At 42.1% G+C, this 19,772-nt stretch overlaps 1 protein-coding gene across 1 annotated transcript; it reads left to right on the top strand.

Moving 5' to 3' along the window:
- Positions 1–204: 204 nt before the first annotated feature.
- On the top strand, positions 205–19,280 carry LOC104086325 (uncharacterized). Its single transcript, XM_009590569.4, has 10 exons — positions 205–426; positions 1,750–1,889; positions 3,570–3,714; positions 3,871–3,998; positions 4,448–4,519; positions 5,556–5,682; positions 5,752–5,876; positions 5,981–6,022; positions 18,084–18,296; positions 18,918–19,280. The coding sequence occupies exons 1-10, from the start codon at positions 282–284 to the stop codon at positions 18,984–18,986; spliced, it is 1,206 nt and encodes a 401-aa protein (XP_009588864.1). The 5' UTR covers positions 205–281; the 3' UTR covers positions 18,987–19,280.
- The last annotated feature ends 492 nt before the right edge of the window (positions 19,281–19,772 follow it).

Below are 19,772 nucleotides of genomic sequence, written 5' to 3' on the forward strand. Positions count from 1 at the left end.
TTGAAGTATTATACTTACAAAACATAAATAATTTAGGGGATTTTAGGTATACAAATTTATGCCCTTAACATAATATACAAGTAGAGGTGTCAATTTATATTTTAAGCCTAAACAATTACTCCCATGGGAAGAAAAAGACAAAAAAAAAAAAAAAGAAGAACATGTACCAGCCGTCAGGCCAAAAGTACAATCAATCCTTCAGAATGTAGAGCTATTTAGACCTAGGCATTTCAAAGTCAACCTCATAATTGCAATTTTCTAATCTCTGGTATGTTCCATAGATGTACTACTACCGTAAGACCACCTCTGCATTAGTTTTAAAGGTCTGCAAAACGTGGACAAAAACACTGCTGACTTCCGAGGTTCTGGGGAACACTAGGATTAAGCAGCTGCAGCAGCAGAAACACTGTTCCCTAGCTCACGCTGGTATATCCCCATTTCCAGAATACTCACAAATTCACAATCTTTGGTTTTTTCAATTATAAATTTCTGCCCAAATGGTTTGTTTGCTCAATATGGCTGGAACTTTTGTGTTTTCTTGATTGAACTTGTTGTTTTGATTGTATGATGGACCTTTCCCGTTGGTCCAACTGGTTTTGCATGATTTATTAGTCTTTCATTTTTGGTTGGAAATGAAGGGGCCTTGGTGTAACAAAGTTGCTGCCACGTAACGGGTTCGTAGAAACAGCCTCGTAGAAGGCTGTGTACAATATAGACCTTGTGGTCCGGCCCTTTCCTGGATCGCTGCCCTTTTTTCTTTTTTGGTTGGCAATGGAAGGGAGTCTGTAGTTCTTGAAGATGTTTAAGAGTGTCATTTTCTACTCTCTTTCACTCTTTTTTTTTTTTTTTTGATGATCCACGGTTCAAAACTTGGTGGATAATGGACTCACCCTTTTATTTTTCTTCACTTAAATCACGGGCTTTTGCGTGTAGCAGGTCCGAACTGGTGACATCACCTAACCCATATATCACATGTTGCACTCTTACCACTAGACCAAAGCTTTGGGGGGTAGGAGATGTATTGTATAAACAGAATGCAAGACACAAGGATTCGTTCGTGTCTTACTATCTAATTTTCAAATGGACTAAAGGGCTCTTTTTTCTAAACTTTTGATGGTTCTTTTTTAAGTCTTTGGATGATTGAGAAAATCCTGTCTTCTTAGGTTTCTAGTTCTCGTTTAATATGATCTTCTTTACCTGTAAAGTTTTTATGTAAGAAAGTCTATACTTAGGACACGAGTCTCACTAGTTTTATTGCAATTACTATGTGGAATACTACATTACCATGTAGATAAAAGATGTATAAATGCTGATTAATTGGAAATGCCATAACATAGAAAAACTAATGAGCGAGGTTAAAAAAATAGCCTAGGAAACAAATAGTGCAATTGAGTCTATGGCATGTCGGTGTACCTTTTCTTTTGTCATTGTGGAATACAGAGTTAATTGAAGCAATGGCTGTGAGATCTCTACTTTGATCTCAGTCTTTGCTCTGTGAACAAACATATGACTTGATCACCTTCTGTCTCCATTCTCTTGTATATCGTGACATTTATACATGCTTTGAGAAGATTTTTACCCTCCCTCTCTATTACCATGTCCTTCCAGTTCTTGGAAACGGAGATTGATTACAATATGCAGCCAGGATAATAATGTGTTTTCTCAAACAATGTGTGTAATACTCACTCTCAGATGTACTAAGGATATAGACTGAAATATATTTATACTTGCATTTGCCTATTCGTTTAGGTGCAAACGCATCGCCAGAGGTTCAGAAAATGGGTGATAATAGTAGCAGTCAAGTTACCCGTGTTCTTTTTTGTGGGCCTCACTTTCCCGCTTCTCACAATTATACAAGAGAATATTTGCAAGGCTATCCATTTGTCCAGGTATTACTTTCTTGCTTTTACTTATTTCTTCTTTGCATGAGACTTAATTTTGACTCCAATTCAAAGTTATTCAAGCAAATATGATTCTTCAGGCATCCATAGGGGAAAAATAAGGCAGGTTGAATTAAAAACTTGTTGGCACAGTAGGTTCATAAAGCAACAGAGGAATCTTGATGAATGATTGAAAAGCAATTGCATATATTGATGTTTCCATATGGTTTTTCACTTTTTTGGTTTACCTATTATCTTAGATTTCTTTAAAAAATTGATAATGCTATTTGGACAGAGGTAGACGTTTGATGGCGATTTGCAAGATTAAAATTTCTTCTTGACCCTTTATTTTGAGGGTAGTTATTTATACTCTTGTCTGAAGTGAATTTTCTTTTTCAGACTTCACATGGTTATTTAGTGAAGAGTTGAAAATAATGTATCCTTTAGTATTTCTTGTGTGAAATGTGTTCTATCTTTACGTTGTTGGTATAGAAATATGAAGTGAAAAATTAATTGAGAAGAGTAAGTATGAGTTCCATGCATTGTTTTCTGTTATAATGTGCACTAAAAGTTTCTAGCCCCAGGGCTTTGGTTGATAAGAGCATAGCACGTGTTCTGTGGGTTCGGCTTATGTTACGGGTTCGAACCCTGCCGCAGACAAAATCTTGGTATTTAAGTGGAGAAGGGTAGAGGGGCAGATCCATTATCTACCAAGGTTTGAACCGTGCACCACTGGTCCGAGGGAAATTCTCAGTTATCAAAAAAATGTGCACTAAAGGTTTCCTCTTTAGAAAAAGTAGACACTATTTTCATACAACTCAACTGAAGATGCAAACAGTTGATTTGATATAGGTGGAAAAAGTTGACAATGAACAAGGAACTTGAGCCACAACAGGAATTGCTGGTATATGCGACACTAGGTCACAATTCCAGGGAGAAATAAAATTCTCTATGTTTTTCACTTGAAGTGCTTACATAAGACAAATGGGAAAGATAAAGCAGTGAAGAAACACGACTTTTTAGAAGCATGAAGGCGAGGAAAATTACATTTGGAAGACAACTCACCTGTGTAATATTTGGACATTTTGGAGAGAAAGGATAGTAGAACCTTAGAGAAAATTGAAAATTCATTTCAAAGTTGAGTATACCTTTTTATTTCATTTGTATTTCTGAGGTGATAAGCATATACCAGTTTGCATAGATTTTTGGAATGTTTAGTAAACGACTGTACATACACTTATCAAATACAGTAATGGATGTACATATTATTATATAATACATGTATAGTGTGACATATATAAAACTACTTTTCAATTATCAAAGAAAAAGAAAAGAAAAAGGAAACAGAGACACAATTGTTTAGAGGTATCTTTGTTACTTACTGAATATACTAAGAGCTGCTAATTATGATTGTGCACACTTTGTACATGATAAAAATGCTACCTAACTACAAAACTTGCAATCTTTAAAGTTAGTTTTGTTTTTATCTTCTCTTCCATTTAATATTTGATTTGCAGTGTTTGTTCCTTTACTTACAACTAAAAATTACTTATAGAAAAAGCTACAGCTCCTTCTCTTCAATTCTTTGAGTTGAATCTGAGAATACCTCCTTGTAAGGTCTTCTTAAAACGGTCCAACTTACAAGTGATTAAACTAATCTTCAATGATGATTATATGCCGCCTTTGTAGGTTGATGATGTTCCACTTGAAAATGTGCCTGCTGTGATTGGTGACTATGAAATTTGCGTGGTTAAAAGCTTCCGGATGAACTCCGATGTCCTCTCTCGTGCAAAGAGCATGAAACTCATAATGCAATTTGGAGTTGGGCTAGAAGGTCAACTATCTTTTTAGTCTGTCTTTTTGCCTTTTGCCTTTTGTTTTGTTTCGTTCTTTTTATCTTGATATTATTTCTTTGGCAGCTGGTTCATTATAATGAACATATTTTGAGGTTTCCAATGCCTAAATATTTTGCACTGCTGTTGTTATGCAGGTGTTGACATTAATGCTGCTACAGAGCATGGCATTAAAGTCGCCAGAATTCCAGGTGGTGCAACTGGAAATGCTGCTTCATGTGCTGAAATGGCCATATATCTCATTTTGGGCCTCCTGCGTAAGCAAGTTGGTAGATTCTAAGCTTATAAATAAAGGCTTTACTTCTTCTGAACTCTTTGAGGATAAACATGTAGGATAAATTTTATTTTCTTCCTCCATAAAGTTGATACATTGTGAATGTATAATCACCATTTGTAAGAATAATTACTGCAGGTTGGTCGGCAATCTGTTCTTCAGTACTTGTCTGCTTGAAACTTGTTTATATTGCTAATGAAAATGAACTCAATGGGATGGATAAGACAACCTGGAATCTCAATGATATATGAAGTGAATTTAATTGAGTGGTCCAAATAGTGGGTTGTGAGTACTTAATTGTGCTTGCTAAATCATCTCTCTGGTTCTAGAAGTGAAAGTATATACGTATAGCTAATGTATATGAGTACTACGGAGTATCATTTGTTCTCATATAAGCTACTCTGTTTTCCCTTTTCACCTGTATTCCTCAAATGCTGCAGCATCAACTGAAAATTTCTGTGGAGCAGAAAAAGCTAGGGGAGCCAATTGGTGACAACCTGGAAGGGAAAACGGTGAGTTTCACCTTTTGTTTCTCCTATTTATCTGTTATCTGGCATTTGGAGTGCTCTAGATGTGTTTTTGTTCCCATTTTCATCTCACCTCTTATTGTTTTTGTTTTTATACCTTTGCAAGATATAAAAGTGCTCAAAACTTTTGAACTAAATAGAAAGGTACGCTCGATAGAATCAACTAATTTGTATACAGTAGTTACAAATGCTTCATTCAAACATGTTTACTTGACAATTACCTTATTATTAAGGTAAATGGGTATATATATTTATAATAATATGAAGTGGCGATGCTAAAATTAAGTTGCATATATATAATAATGGCTGTGATGATGGTATAAGAGGCCCAGGGTGATCTTAGGATTAAGTACCTATATGGTGTTCAAACTTTTTCTATTTCACATTTTTTTGCATACGGGTATCCTATACAAGTATCTAAAATTTGGTACTTAGAAAGATAATAGTTGTATTAATTAATAAAACTTGAGCCGTTAAATTTAGAAATGTTGCTAACTTCCTCATCAAAAGGGAAAAAAAGAAGAAGGAAAGAGATGTAGCTAACTTTCTTTGTACTATAAACCTATAAAACTTGTATTTCATTTTGCTAGGTATCTTCTTATCGCATAGCACCCTTGTAACACTCCTCCATTTGAACCAATCATATTTGATTCTATGCGTTGCGCCTTCATCTATCATGTCATTTTTTCAGGAAGAGTGAGCCTATATATCTGAATTGTTTGCATTTTAGGTTCCAGAATCTTGCCTACTTATCAAAAGAAAAAAAAAGGTTCCAGAATCCTGCCTAATCTGAACTTCACCTTCATCCTTCTTACAGGGCAAACTCATAGTGCATATTCAAATTTGCTACCATCAAGTGGAAAATTCTATTAGATGGATAAATTGGCCTAATAGTCTCTGTAATATCACAAATGGAGACTTTTATGGCATTGTTGTGTGCTTGAATATATTTCATGACTAGAAACTTGTGCAAGAGTTGCACTTTGACGATGTCTTAGATATTTTCTGCATCATCACATAGGTGTTTATCATGGGGTTTGGCAATATCGGGATACATTTGGCAAAGCGTCTACGTCCATTTGACGTGAAAATACTTGCTACCAAACGGAGTTGGTCCAGGCATGCACGGGACTCAAGCAAATCCGAGGGTAAGAAAATCTTGTGAATTCTATTTATTTCTAAAATGTTGATATTAACTATGCATGCTATCTTTCTAGCACCATCTGTTGAAAATGGTAGCTATGATGACCTGGTTGATGAGAGGGGAAACCATGATGATATCTTGAAGTTTGTAAGCAAAGCTGATATTGTAGTATGTTGTTTAGCTATGAACAAAGAAACTGTAAGACCCCTCTTTTCTTATTGTCTGGCTACGCAATCATGTGCTTTCTGATGATCAATATTTTTTGTCAAGCTTATACTTAAAGATATGCTGGTCACTTGCAGGCTGGCATCGTGAACAATGATTTTATATCTGTCATGAAAAAGGTTTGTGTTCTTCCTCACTTTGCTAAGTGGACATCTCTTTCCAGAAACCGGGGGGGGGGAGCTGTATTATTATTCTATTCTCTCACAGTGGGAATCAGTGAAGAGGCTGTCAGATTACCTCAGTTTGGCAGAAAAAATACCGGCATCCCTTTTTCTTTTTCATAGGTCATTTGATTGTGTTCTGGGACATTTATGATTTATCCCATTGTTTCTTGCGCATGCAAGTCAGTGCACTAGCTCTGATTAAATGCTTGATATTAACAGCTATGGTTATGAAACTATATTGATGCAAGCTATAGGAAAATTGTTGGAGCTATTAAGTTAGATAATATTTCAGTCAACAAATGCTACCTTTGTCATTTTCACTAAGTCATATAGGTTCTTAGTATATCATCCAATTATAGAGTGTGCATGCGCATATGTTTGTGCCTCTCAATTTCAAATTGACATTTATACATAGTGTATTAAGAGTTGGTTTAATAGCTGTGCATATTTGTGCATATGTATGTATTGCTAATGCATGGTTACTGCCACGGGCGGCTTTCCAGCCATGCCCCATGACCCCTTGGACGCGCCTCATGGTGTCCTGGCAAGCCTCCCAATGCCTAGCGCCATGGACGGCCCCGTGGTCTTGGCCGCACCAAGTGACAAGCGCGCCTATGCTTATGTCGCCCCACCAATAGCCCTCGCCAGCACCCAGCGCAGGTAGATGCCAACAACGGTGCGGGCGCAGACTCTAATGCTATAGACAAGGTTGCCGCCAACGGACTTGCTTCTACCTTGTAGGAATCTACGTCCTTTTTATTGTAAATATAGAGTAGTTTTACGCTTTTATTAATACAATCAAGCTTTCTTTCATTGTCATTCTCTTTTCTGTTCTCTCAATTGCTCTTGACATTGGTTTTCCCGTACGGCATTGACAATCTCGTCTAGCGTACGGAGGGCACCCCAGTTGGCGGATAGTAACCGCACGGACATCGGTTGCTTAGCCTTACGTCGTCCTTCCAAGAATTCTCAGGAAGGCATTGCGTAACTGTTGGTACCAGAGCCTAGGCTCGATATCGGACGAGGGAACACATTGCCATTACCACCATTTCTAACTATGAAAAATCATGGGGACCGCATTGCGGCCCTTGAAGAGACGGTTAACGTATTACAAGCTATCTTGAATACGGTGCATGATCTAAGAACTAGCCTAGTGCGAAGGTTGGACGACCTGGACCGCAGGATGTGGCAGGCTGAAGGGGACATTGCAAACATCAGTCGCGACTCTGAAGGAGACCGGCAAACGGCAGCCACATAGGCAGCCAAAATTTTCGAGGGCCTCCAACAGGAGCGGACCGGGGATTTAGCCTATAGGGCGCAAGAGGTAAACAGGGTGACTGCCATGCAGCAAACTATAGACAACTTGACGGGCCAACTCAATGTTGTCAACGCTGCATTACAAGGCTCACTTCGAGGAGGCGGAAACCACATCGAGAGTGTTGTGAACCTCGCCCTTGTGCCACAAAAGTTGAAGATTCCTGAACCAAAACCCTACAATGGGGCTCGGAATGCCAAGGAAATGGAGAACTTCATCATCGACATTGAACAATACTTCGATGCCGTGGGGGGCTAGAAGAAGCAAAAAAGGTAGCAACTGTTGCTATGTATCTTCAGGGTGATGCTAAACTCTAGTGGTGGGTGAAATACGAAGCCATCAGGGCCGGTGAAGATACCCTGGAGACATGGGGAGACTTGAAGGCAGCTATACGCCAAGGCTATCAACTCACAGCCTCAGCCAGTGGTGGAATGGCCAAAGGAGTGCCAGTGAAGCTTGGTCCTTATGAAGGAAAATTCAACTTGCGTGTGGTGATCATAGATGACTTCGAGCTGATAGTTGGATTGGAATTCATGAGGCAAACCAACACCATTTCAGTACCTTATGCAGATATGCTACTGATGATGGGAGCCAAGCCCTGCATTATCCCATGCACAACCATAAAGATGGTCGCGGAGAACATCTCGGCCTTGCAGTTGAAGTTGAACAAGGGAGTCAAAAGACATGAACCTACGTTCTTGGCTACCCTCTGTATTGAAGATATTGAACGCTCTTCGGGTCCCATTCCTGCACCCATGAAGGAGCTACTAAATTAATTTAAAGACGTCATGCCACAGGACATGCCAAAGCGACTCCCGCCTTGGCGCACTTTGGACCATGAGATTGAGTTGGTGCCGGGTGCGAAGCCACCCGCCCGGGCGCCTTACAGATTGTCACAACCCGAACTGACCGAGCTTCGGAGACAGTTGACGAAAATGATGGACACGGGGATCATTGTGCCCTCCAAATCCCCTTATGGGTCCCTTGTGGTATTCCAAAAGAAACAGGATGGCACCCTACGACTTTGTGTGGATTATCGGACCCTAACAAAATCACCGTGAAGAATAAGTACTCTATCTCGCTAATGGCAGATTTGTTTGATAGATTGGGTGGTGCTACAGTGTTCACCAAAGCAGACGATACTGGCAAGTTCGGATTGCTGAGGGAGATGAACACAAGACGATCCGTGTGACAAGATATGGGTCGTACGACTTCCTGGTCATGCCATTCGGCTTGACTAATGCTCCGGCCACATTTTTCACCCTGATGAACCAAGTCTTCCGAGAGTACATTGACGAATTCGTAGTGGTCTACTTGGACGACATTGTGGTATATAGCAAAACATTGGAGGAATACCTGCGGAAGGTCCTAGCCCGACTGCGGGAGCACGAATTATATGTGTAAGCTATCCAAGTGCCCTTTCACCTAAAAAAGATTAACTTCCTCGGACATGTCATCGAGGAAAGACGAATCAAGATAGACCAACAAAATATTCAAGCTGTCATAGATTGGCCGCCGTCAGAGGATATCCACATTCCACGCCTTGAGGGCGTTCCTTGGCCTGTGCAACTTCTATCGGCGGTTTGTGAAAAATTACTCTATCATTGCAATGTTGTTGACAGAACTCTTAAAGAAAGTCATACCTTGGGATTGGGGTCCTAGGCAAGCGGAGGCCTTCAACGCATTGAAAACGGCTATGTCTAGAAGCCCCGTCTTGGCCCTTCCTGATTTGGCCAAGCCGTTCGAAGTACAAACGGATGCCTCTGACTATGCTCTGGACGGAGTCTTGCTACAAGAGGGGCATCTAGTGGCATACGAGAGCCGGAAGTTGAAGGATGCAGAATAGCGCTACGCCGCCCACGAAGAAGAATTATCGGCTGTCGTCCAATGCTTACGCCTTTCGAGGCACTATTTACTGGAAACCTGTTCGTGGTCAAGACGTAAAACACGGCTGTTAGTCATTTCATGACCCAACCAAAGCTGAATGGCTGACAAGCCAGGTGGCAGGAACTCCTAGCGGAATTTCACTTCAACCTAGAGTACCGAAGTGGGAAGACCAACAAAGTTACTGATGCGCTTAGTCGAAGGGCTGACCTAGCATCGGTGTGCCTACTCGCCACCCTAAGGGGGACCGAAGTGACCACCACTATAAAAGACCGGATACAAGATCTACTCACCAAGGATCCTGCTGCATAGTATTTGGTCGATTACAGGGCAAGACTCGCCAGTTCTACATGGAAGATGGCTTCCTGAAGGTGAAAAGAAACCGATTTTATGTTCCCGAAGGAGGAGATCTGCGAAGGACTCTTATGATGGAATGCCATGATACTTTGTGGGCCGGCCACCCAGGTGAAGAACGCACCATGGCGTTGTTGCGCCGTGCTTATTATTTGCCTCAAATGGCTGATGATGTTGCTCGGTATGTGAAGACTTGCCTAGTATGCCAGAAAGACAAGTCGGACCGCTTGACACAAGCGGGACTTTTGGAGCCATTGCCTGTTCCAAAGCGACCCTGGGAAAGCGTGTCACTAGATTTCATCACCGGATTGTCCAAGATCGGAGATCTTACAACTATCTTGGTTGTTGTAGATCGGTTTTCTAAATACGCTACATTTATAGCAGCCCCGAAATATATATCAGCAGAAGATATAACTCAACTCTTCATTTCTCATGTTGTCAAATATTAGGGCTTGCCTAAAGACATCATTAGTAATCGTGACTCTCGCTTCACTAGCAAAATTTGGACCAAGCTCTTTAAGTGTCTCGGGTCCAAGTTGAGCCACAATTCAAGATTCCATTCGCAATCTGATGGCCAGACGGAGCTGTTCAATGGCATGCTGGAGGAATACCTCCGCCATTTTGTTACCCGATCGCAGAAGAATTGGGTGAAGCTTCTGTATGCTGCTCAACTGTGTTTCAATTCACAAAAGAGCTCTACTACAAACAGAAGCGCTTTTGAAATTGTTACCGGACAGCAACAACTACTCCCACGCACTGTGAATGCCCCAAACATGTCGAAATCTCCTCGAGCTGCTAGCTTCTCGAAGGAATGGAAGCGAAACTTGGAGATAGTGCAGAGCTATCTTGTCAAAGCCCAAAAGCGAATGAAAAACCATGCTTATCAAAATCGCCACTTTGTTGAATACCAAGTAGGAGACAAAGTGATGGTAAAAATCCCAAAGCGATACTTGTTTGCAAGGGTCCATGACCCTCGCCCAATGTTGTGAAAAGCGCTCGCTTCGACGCTTAAAGCGCGAAACGAAGCGAAGCGAGACCTCTGGCGCTTCTGTGATGTGAAGCGTAGCAGGTTGAATAAAGCGAGCGCTTCTGCAAAAAAAACGTGAAGCGTAAAAGCGACAAAAGCGAGCGCTTCTACATATTAAGGGCTGCCAACGTTAAAAATTTAAAAAGTTTATCAAGTTCAAGCCTAGGTATGTGATTTCTTCCTCCTTCTTCTTCTTCTTTTTCTTTTTCTTTCACTGTTTCAGTCCCAAAATAGCAGCGAAATGTCGGCAATTTTTTTTATCCCTTAAGTTCTTTTTCTCATTCTCTTCTTCATTTTCTTCTTCTTTTTTTTTCACTGTTTCAGTGATAAATTGCAGCGAAATGCTGCCTAATTTTTTTCGTTTCAGTTATTTTCGTATACTTAGTGCCATTTTTTTCATTTCATTTAATCTTGTAGAAGAATAAGATGCTCATTTTGCGCTTTAATTGATGCTACTCTTTAGTTTTTACATTGAAGTATTGAACATTTGCTTACAGTTACATGTGTTGTCTATGCAGTATTTATTTTAATTTGTTTTAAAATTCCGCTTCACTTCAAAAAAGCTAGCGCTTCGCTTCTCGCTTTAAGCGAAAAGGGGCTTGTCGCATTTCCTCGCTTCACGCTCTTCACAACACTGCCTTCGCCTAATGCAAAAGTATATTGGACCATTGTCCATTGAGAAGCGTATTGAGAAAGTTGCATACCGGGTGGATACCCCAGCCTGGCATGTCAGCCTTCTGAAACCTTTTCGGGAAGACACGGAGGATCCTTCGCGGAGCCAACTCACAATACACAGTATTCGAGGCCCTAATTCAATCGGGGAAAAGGCGTGCAGAAGCTATTCTCGATGATCGAGTGGTTCATGCTTCAAGGAAAGATCACCAAGTGTTCTTGGTGAAATGGCAGGGTTGTGATACAGAGGAGAATACTTGGGAGAGGGGAACAAACCTCAAAGCCTACAAGAGCCTGATCGATCATTATTTTGCAAGTAAGGCACCGAGGACGTCGCCAACTCAGGTGGGGGAGAATGTCATGGGCGGATTTCTAGCTATGCCCCATGACCCCTTGGATGCGCCCCATGGCGTCTTGGCAAACCTCCCAACGCCTAGCGCTATGGACGGCCACGTGGTCTTGGCCTCGCCAAGTGACAAGCGCGCATTTACTTATGTCGCCCCACCGATAGCCCTCGCCAGCACTCAGCCGCAGGCAGATTCCAACAGTGCCGCACTCGCAGACTCTGATGCTAAAGACGAGGTTGCCGCCCATGAACTTGCTTATATCTTGTAGGAATCTAAGTCATTTTTATTGTAAATATAGAGTAGTTTTACTTCTTGTATTTTCATTATGTCTCTCTAGCTTAGTTATGTTAAGTCCTGTAACTTTAGTTTATTTTTTTAAAGCATTATTAGGGGGGATCAAGTAGTCAAACTTTCAAGCAAGCAAACAATTCTCTGTATTGGTGTCTCTCCCCCTCGACACGGTGTTGCCTTTCTGTAATAGCTTTCATTAATGCAATCAAGCTTTCTTTCATTCTCTTTTCTGTTTTCTAAATTGCTCTTGACATTTGTTTTCCCGTACGACACTGACAATCTCGTCTTGCGTACGGAGGGGACCCCAGTTGGCGGATAGTAACCGCACGAACATCGGTTGTTTAGCCTTACGTCGCCCATATAAGAATTCTCAGGCACGTTACGCGGCGCCTTCCTGAGAATTCTTGGAAGGGCGACGTATGGCTAAGCAACCGATATCCGTGCCGGTTATTATCCGCCAACTGGGGTCCCCTTCGTACGCTAGACGAGACTGTCAATGTCGTACGGGAAAGAGTATATTAAAGAACAGAAAAGAGAATGAAAGAAGCTTGATTGCATTAATGAAAGCTATTACAGAAAGGCAATACAGTGTCGAGGGGGAGAGACACCAGTACAGATAATTGTTTGCTCTCTTGAAAGTTTGATTGCTTGATCCCTCTAATAATGCTTAAAAAAAATAAATCAAAGTTACATAACTATGCTATAAAGACATAATGGATATACAAGAAGTAAAAGGACTTAGATTGTAGATTCTTACAAGGTAGAAGCAAGTCCGTGGGCGACGACCTTGTCTTTAGCATCAGAGTGTGCGCGCGCGGCGCTGTTGGCATTTGTGTGCGGCTGGGCGAGGGCTATCGATGGGGCGACATAGGCACATGCGCGATTGTCACTTGGCGCGGCTTAGACCACGGGACCGTCCATGGCGTTGGGAGGCTTGCAAGGACGCCATGGGGCATGGCTGGAAGGGGTCGAATACTGGGTATTGTGAGTTGGCTCGCGAGAGATCCTCCGTGTCTTCCTGAAAAAGTTTCAGATGGCTGACATGGAAGACTGGATGAATCTTCCACCCGGCTGGGGTATGCAACTTTCCCAATGTGCTTCTCAAGGGTCCAATGTACTTTTGCAATAGGCAGGGGTCATGGAGGGCAAACAAGTATATCTTTGGGATTTTCACCATCACTCTGTCTCCTACTTGATATTCAACAAAGCGATGATTTTGATCAACATGCTTTTTCATCCGTTTTTGGGCTTTGACAAGATAGCTCTGCACTATCTTCAAATTTCGCTTCCATTCCTTCGAGAAGCTAGCAACTCGAGGAGATTTCGACATGTTTTGGGCATCCACAGTGTGTGGGAGTAGCGGTTGCTGTCCGGTAACAATTTCAAAGGCGCTTCTGTTTGTACTAGAGCTCTTTTGTGAATTGAACACAGTTGAGCAACATCTAGAAGCTTCACCCAATTCTTCTGAGATCTGATGACAAAATGGCAGAGGTATTCCTCCCGCATACCATTGAACCGCTCCGTCTGGCCATCAGATTACGGATGGAAACTTGAACTGTGGCTCAACTTGGACCCGAGGCACTTAAAGAGCTGAGTCCAAAAGTTGCTAGTGAAGCGATAGTCGCGATCACTAACGATGTCTTTCGGCATATCCCAATATTTGGCAACATGAGAGAAGAAGAGTTGAGTTGTACCTTCTGCTGATATATATTTTGGGGTTGCGTTTTGCATCCTTCAACTTCCGGCTCTCATACGCAACTGGATGCCCCTCTTGTAGCAAGACTCCACCCAGAGCATAGTCAGAGGCATCCATTTATACTTCGAATGGCTTGGCCAAATCAGGAAGTGCTAAGACGGGGCTACTAGACATAGCCGCTTTCAATGCGTTGAAGGCCTCCGCTCGCTTGGGACCCCAATCCCAAGGCACGACTTTCTTTTGGAGTTCTGTCAACAACACTACAATGAGAGTAATTTTTCAAAAACCGCCGATAGAAGTTGCACATGCCAAGGAACGCCTTCGGCGTGGATATCCTTCGACGACGGCCAATCTATGACAGCTTGAATCTTCTGTTGGTCCATCTTGATTCGCCTTTCCGTGATGACATGTCCGAGGAAGTCAATCTGCTTTTGGGCGAAAGAGCACTTGGATAGTTTCACATATAATTCGTGCTCCCGCAATCGGTCTATAGGACCTTCCGCAGGTGTTCCTCCAATGTTTTGCTATATACCACAATGTCGTCCAGGTAATCCACTACGAATTCGTCAATGTACTCTCGGAAGACTTGATTCATCAGGGTGCAAAATGTGGCTGGAGCATTAGTCAAGCCGAATGGCATGACCAAGAAGTCATACGACCCATATCTTGTCACACAAGTCGTCTTGTGATCGTTTCCCTCAGCAATCCGGACTTGTCGGTAACTTGTCTTCAGGTCTATTTTGGTGAACACTGTAGCACCACTCAGTCTATCGAACAAGCCTGCCATTACCGGGATAGAGTATTTGTTCTTCACGGTGATTTTATTTAGGGCCCGATAATCCACAGAGTCGTAGGGTGCCATCCTGTTTCTTTTGGAACAACATAGGGGACCCATAAGGGGACTTGGAGGGTACAATGATCCCCGTGTCCAGCATTTCCGTCAACTGTCTCCGAAGCTGGGTGAGTTCAGGTTGTGACATTCTGTAATGCACCCGGGAGGGTGGCTTTGCACCCGGCATCAACTCAATCTCATGGTCCACAGTGCGCCTAGGCGAGAATCGCTTTAGCATGTCCTTTGGCATGACGTCTTCAAACTCTTTTAGCAGCTCCTTCACGGGTGCAGGAATGGGACCCGAAGAGCGTTTAATATCTTCAATACAGAGGGTAGCCAAGAACGTAGGTTCATGTCTTTTGACTCCCTTGTTCAACTTCAACTGCAAGGCCGAGATGTTCTCCGCGACCATCTTTATGGTTGTGCATGGGATAATGCAGGGCTTGGCTCCCATCATCGGTAGCATATCTGCATAAGGTACTGGAATGATGTCGGTTTGCCTCATTAATTCCAATCCAACTATCAGCTCGAAGTCATTTATGATCACCACACGCAAGTTGAATTTTCCTTCATAAGGACCAAGCTTCACTGACACTCCTTTGGCAATTCCACCCACTGGCTGAGGCGGTGAGTTGATAGCCTTGACACGACCTCTGCCCTTTCCCACAACTAGACCAAGGCGCTCTACTTGAGTTGAGGCTAAGTAGTTGTGAGTAGCGCCCGTGTCTACCATCTCCTGAATGGGCTTGCCATTAACTTTCATTTCGACGAACATAAGGGTCTGCTCTTGGTTAAGAGGAGGCCCCTCATCCGCCTTCTTTTTCCCTTTCTTGGTGGTTGGGCATGAGTCTTTCTTCTTACGGATGCCGGCACTGGTTCCCGCTAAGGCCTCAGAAATGGAACAAACAAGTGCGTTGAAGGCACCTATTGGTTCTATCTGGTCAACATCATATGTGTCGTCATCTGTCCCATCATCAAAAGTTTGATGGGCGTTCATTTGTGCTTGTGGGCATTCATTGTTCCAATGTGGCCCGCTGCAATGACGACATTCTGAAGGGAGCTTTCTCCCCCGATCGTTATTGTGAGACGCAACACTATTACTGCATGAGGAAGGAGTCTTAGATTTGGTTGCACTCCGATCTCCTCCACTTCTGCTTGGGCCACCATTGCTAGGCTGACCCCCTTTGTATCCTCCTCGGGCAGGCGGTTGAGGCCTATCCTTTCGAGCTTCCACTTGGTAGTCCCCAAGGCATTCCGCTGCTTGGATCGTCGTGGGCAAAGTTTTTATTCTTTGTCTTTGCAACTCCATACATGCATAAGGTTTCAAACCTTCCAGGAAGGTGAAAAGTTTGTCCTTGTCTCCCATATCCCGTATGTTCAGCATGAGTGCGGAGAATTCCCGCACGTAATCCCGGACTGGGTTGGTCTGGCAGAGCTTCCGGAGCTCTCTCCGCGTATTGTACTCAATGTTTTCGGGGAAGAACTGTAGGCGTATGGCTGCCTTCAAGTCTCCCCATGTCTCAAGAGTATCTTCACCTGCCCTGATGGCTTCGTATTTCACCCGCCACCAGAGTTTAGCATCACCCTAAAGATACATGGCAGCAGTTGCTACCTTTTTTGCTTCTTCTAACTCCACTTCCTTGGCATTCCGAGCCCCATTGTAGAGTTTTGGCTCGGGAATCTTCAGCTTTTATGGCACGGGGGCGAGGTTCACAGCACCCTCGATCTGGTTTCTACCTCCTCGAAGTAGGCCTTGCAATGCAGCGTTGACAACATTGAGCTGGCCCGTCAAATTGTCTATGGTTTGTTGCGTGGCAGTCACCCTGTCTGCCTCTTGTGCCCTATAGGCTAAATCCTCGGTCCGCTCCTGTTGGAGGCTCTCGAATTTACTGAAAATTTCGGCTGCCTCCGTGGTTGCCGTTTGCCGGTCTCCTTCAGAGTCACGACTGATGTTGGCAATATCACCTTCGGCGTGCCGCATTTTGCGGTCCAGGTCGTCCAACCTTTGCACTAGGATGGTTCTTAAGTCAGGCACCGTATTCACGATGGGTTGTAATACGTTAACCGTCTCTTCAAGGGTCGCAATGTGGTCCCCATGATTCACCATGGTCAGAAATGGTGGTAATGGTAATGTGTTCCCTCGTCCGATGTCGAGCCTAGGCTCTGATACCAACTGTTACGCGGTACCTTCCTGAGATTCCTTGGAAGGGCGACGTAAGGTTAAGCAACTGATGTCTGTGCGATTACTATCCGCCAACTGGGGTCCCCTCCGTACGCTAGACGAGACTGTCAGTGCCGTACGGAAAAACCAATGTCAAGAGCAATTTAGAGAACAGAAAAGAAAATGAGAATGAAAGAAAGTTTGATTGCATTAATGAAAGCTATTACAAAAAGGCAACACGGTGTCGAGGGGGAGAGACACCAGTACAGAGGATTGCTTGATCCCCCTAATAATGCTTAAAAAATATAAACCAAAGTTACAGGACTTGACATAACTAAGCTAGAGAGACATAATGGAAATTCAGAAAATAAAACTACTCTATATTTACAACATAAAAGACTTAGGTTCCTACAAGGTAGCAGCAGGTCCGTTGGCGGCAACCTTGCGCGCTCGGCGCTGTTGGCATCTGCCTTCTCTGGCGAGGGCTATCGATGGGGCGACATAGGCACATGCGAGCTTGTCACTTGGCGCGGCCAAGACCACGGGGCCGTCGATGGCGCTAGGCGTTGGGAGGCTTGCCATGACGCCAGGGGCGCGTCCAAGAGGTCATGGGGCATGGCTGGAAACCCGCCCATGACAGCACCCATGCTTATATATCCACAATTGCAGTTCATATACCAGAAGAGTTCTGTCCTTCATAGCTCACTTATCTTTGGTGTGTACTTGCAATCCCATAATATACTAGTAATTGCTAATGAGACATTGACAAATGATGTATCTTAAGTGAGATGCATTCTCATTATTTGACATTTCACTTTCTTATCCTATTATGTAGGTATGTTCCATCCAAAGTTGGGTTGTTTTTGCAATTTTAAACGGCTAAACTGTTTGAAAGAGTTTTCTTTGTTAAAGGAACTTTTCTATGATTTGAAAACTTTTGTAATTTAGTGTAGTGAATTCTCTCATCTGCTGTGTCATCAACCACTACATTTTGAGAAAAATCTGATGCTTCCTTTTAGAGTCAAAATCATGAGAATATGTTGCTAGTGCATCGTGGTGTATGTTACTATAAGTTTGCTCAAGATTAGACTATTTTGGTTGAGTATTTTTCTGCTGATATAACACTAGCCTCTGACTTTTATTTTATCTGATTAGGAAAAGCTGAATGTCTTCTTGAACCTGGCAACCCTTAGAACCATAGCAACCATCTAGCTATCCAGTTTACCGATCCAATTTATTGTAGTCGTTCTTGATTCAGTGTACGTGCAAACAAAGGTTTTACCCCTCAAAACAATAAAGAGAAAGATCCCACATTGGATCTCACTCGCGAGAATAGTAGTGTTGCTGAGGAGCTGTTAGTGGGAGTGGTGTCTACAAGAAAGCAAAAATCAACACTAGATAAATTATGGTAACTTTGCATGCTCTCTTTTGCTGCAGGGTGCCATTCTGATTAATATTGCTCGAGGTGGTCTCTTGGACTATGACGCTGTTTTTAATCATCTCAAATCGGGACATTTGGGCGGTTTAGGAATTGATGTTGCTTGGGCTGAACCATTTGATCCTGATGATGCTATCCTTAAATTTCCAGAGGTTATAATCACACCCCACATTGCTGGTGTTACAGAAAAGTCCTATAGATACATGGCCAAGGTAAGTCAACTTGAGCTATCTTGATGAAATGCTTCAATCAATCAAATCAACAACGCCTCAATTCCAAACTATTTGTGATCAGATATATGAATCCATGTTTTATATATTTTGCTCAATTCGGGCCAATTTCATTTCATTGGTGGGAAACTAGTTTCAAATTGTTTGCTTACTTAAAAACCTTTGGCTTGTCTGTGTTTAGACCCACGTTTATTGTTCATAGTTCTGAAAGTTAGGTTTACGAGGTGTCTGTGTTTTCTGTTAGATGAAGTTTTGTAGAATAAGCAAATCACAAGTAACATAGTATAAACATTCTCCAAAGAGATATCATTGTCAAGCCTATAAATATACATGCAAGCGGCTTTCTGGAAAAACTGAAATCCTTAGATTTCTCTAGTTTACACTCAAACTCGTCGAATAACCAAGCTATTCTTAAAGAGTTTTTGTATCCATTTACAGACCTAGAGTTTCTGGGGGACGTATGCTGCTTCGGTAGGCTGAAAAGCGCACACAGTGCTGTCATTCTGCCTGATAATTTTAACCAGAATAATTTAGGCTAAAGTTTATTTGTTAGAACATCTTTGTCGAAATCAATCTTCTAATATGGAAATGGTTAAATTACAGGTTGTCGGGGACGTTGCTCTTCAACTACATGCAGGAGAACCTTTTACAGGAATAGAGATTGTCAATTGAAGCAAGCAGTAACTGTCAATATGATGAAGAAACATTCGTGTGTCCTAATAAATTATTTATGTGATATGCATTGAATAATAATGAGGAGATTGTTATATTTTTTGTGTCTGAGAAATCAGTCAGGGGCCAACCCTTGCAACCTTTGACAGTTTCTTAACCTTTGCTGCTTCATGTAAATATTAGTAACTAATACCGCCAACAAAACGCTACATTAGTTATGCGGCACTTAATTTTTTTGTTATGTGACCAACCAAACACTTTATTATGTTATGGAAAATTTTATGTTGGGATTAAGTATTTCAAATCATTAAGTAACTATTGGCCATGACTGACTTTGTGCAAGTATACCAACATGACTGACTTTGTTGGGATTAAGTATTTTCTCAGAACTCTTATCATTTTAGTGAGTTGTCAAATTACAGATTTTGGAGTCCAATGCACGTCACGATTTCTTTCAATCTGTTAAAGTCTTGGTGGATAAAGTAACTATCTACCGGTACTAGTGGGAGGTAGTAGGTTTAATCGAGGTGCGCGCAAACTGGTTCGAACATTCTTTGTTTTACACAATTGTGAATATTCTTAATGTAATAACTCGTGCCAAATTGTGAATATTCTTAAATCACAAACTTTAAAGAAAAATGTTATTAAAGATTTTATACTCGCTTCTCAAAAGAGTTTTACACAATTATGAAACCTTATTTTCTTCTCCTTCTTTATTTCTTAGTAATTTTGTTAACTCTCACAACAAATATCACTCTCATACACTCACAGCTCAAGTCATTCTCA

This window comes from Nicotiana tomentosiformis, chromosome 3 (genome assembly GCF_000390325.3).
Source record: "Nicotiana tomentosiformis chromosome 3, ASM39032v3, whole genome shotgun sequence".
NCBI lineage: Eukaryota > Viridiplantae > Streptophyta > Magnoliopsida > Solanales > Solanaceae > Nicotiana > Nicotiana tomentosiformis.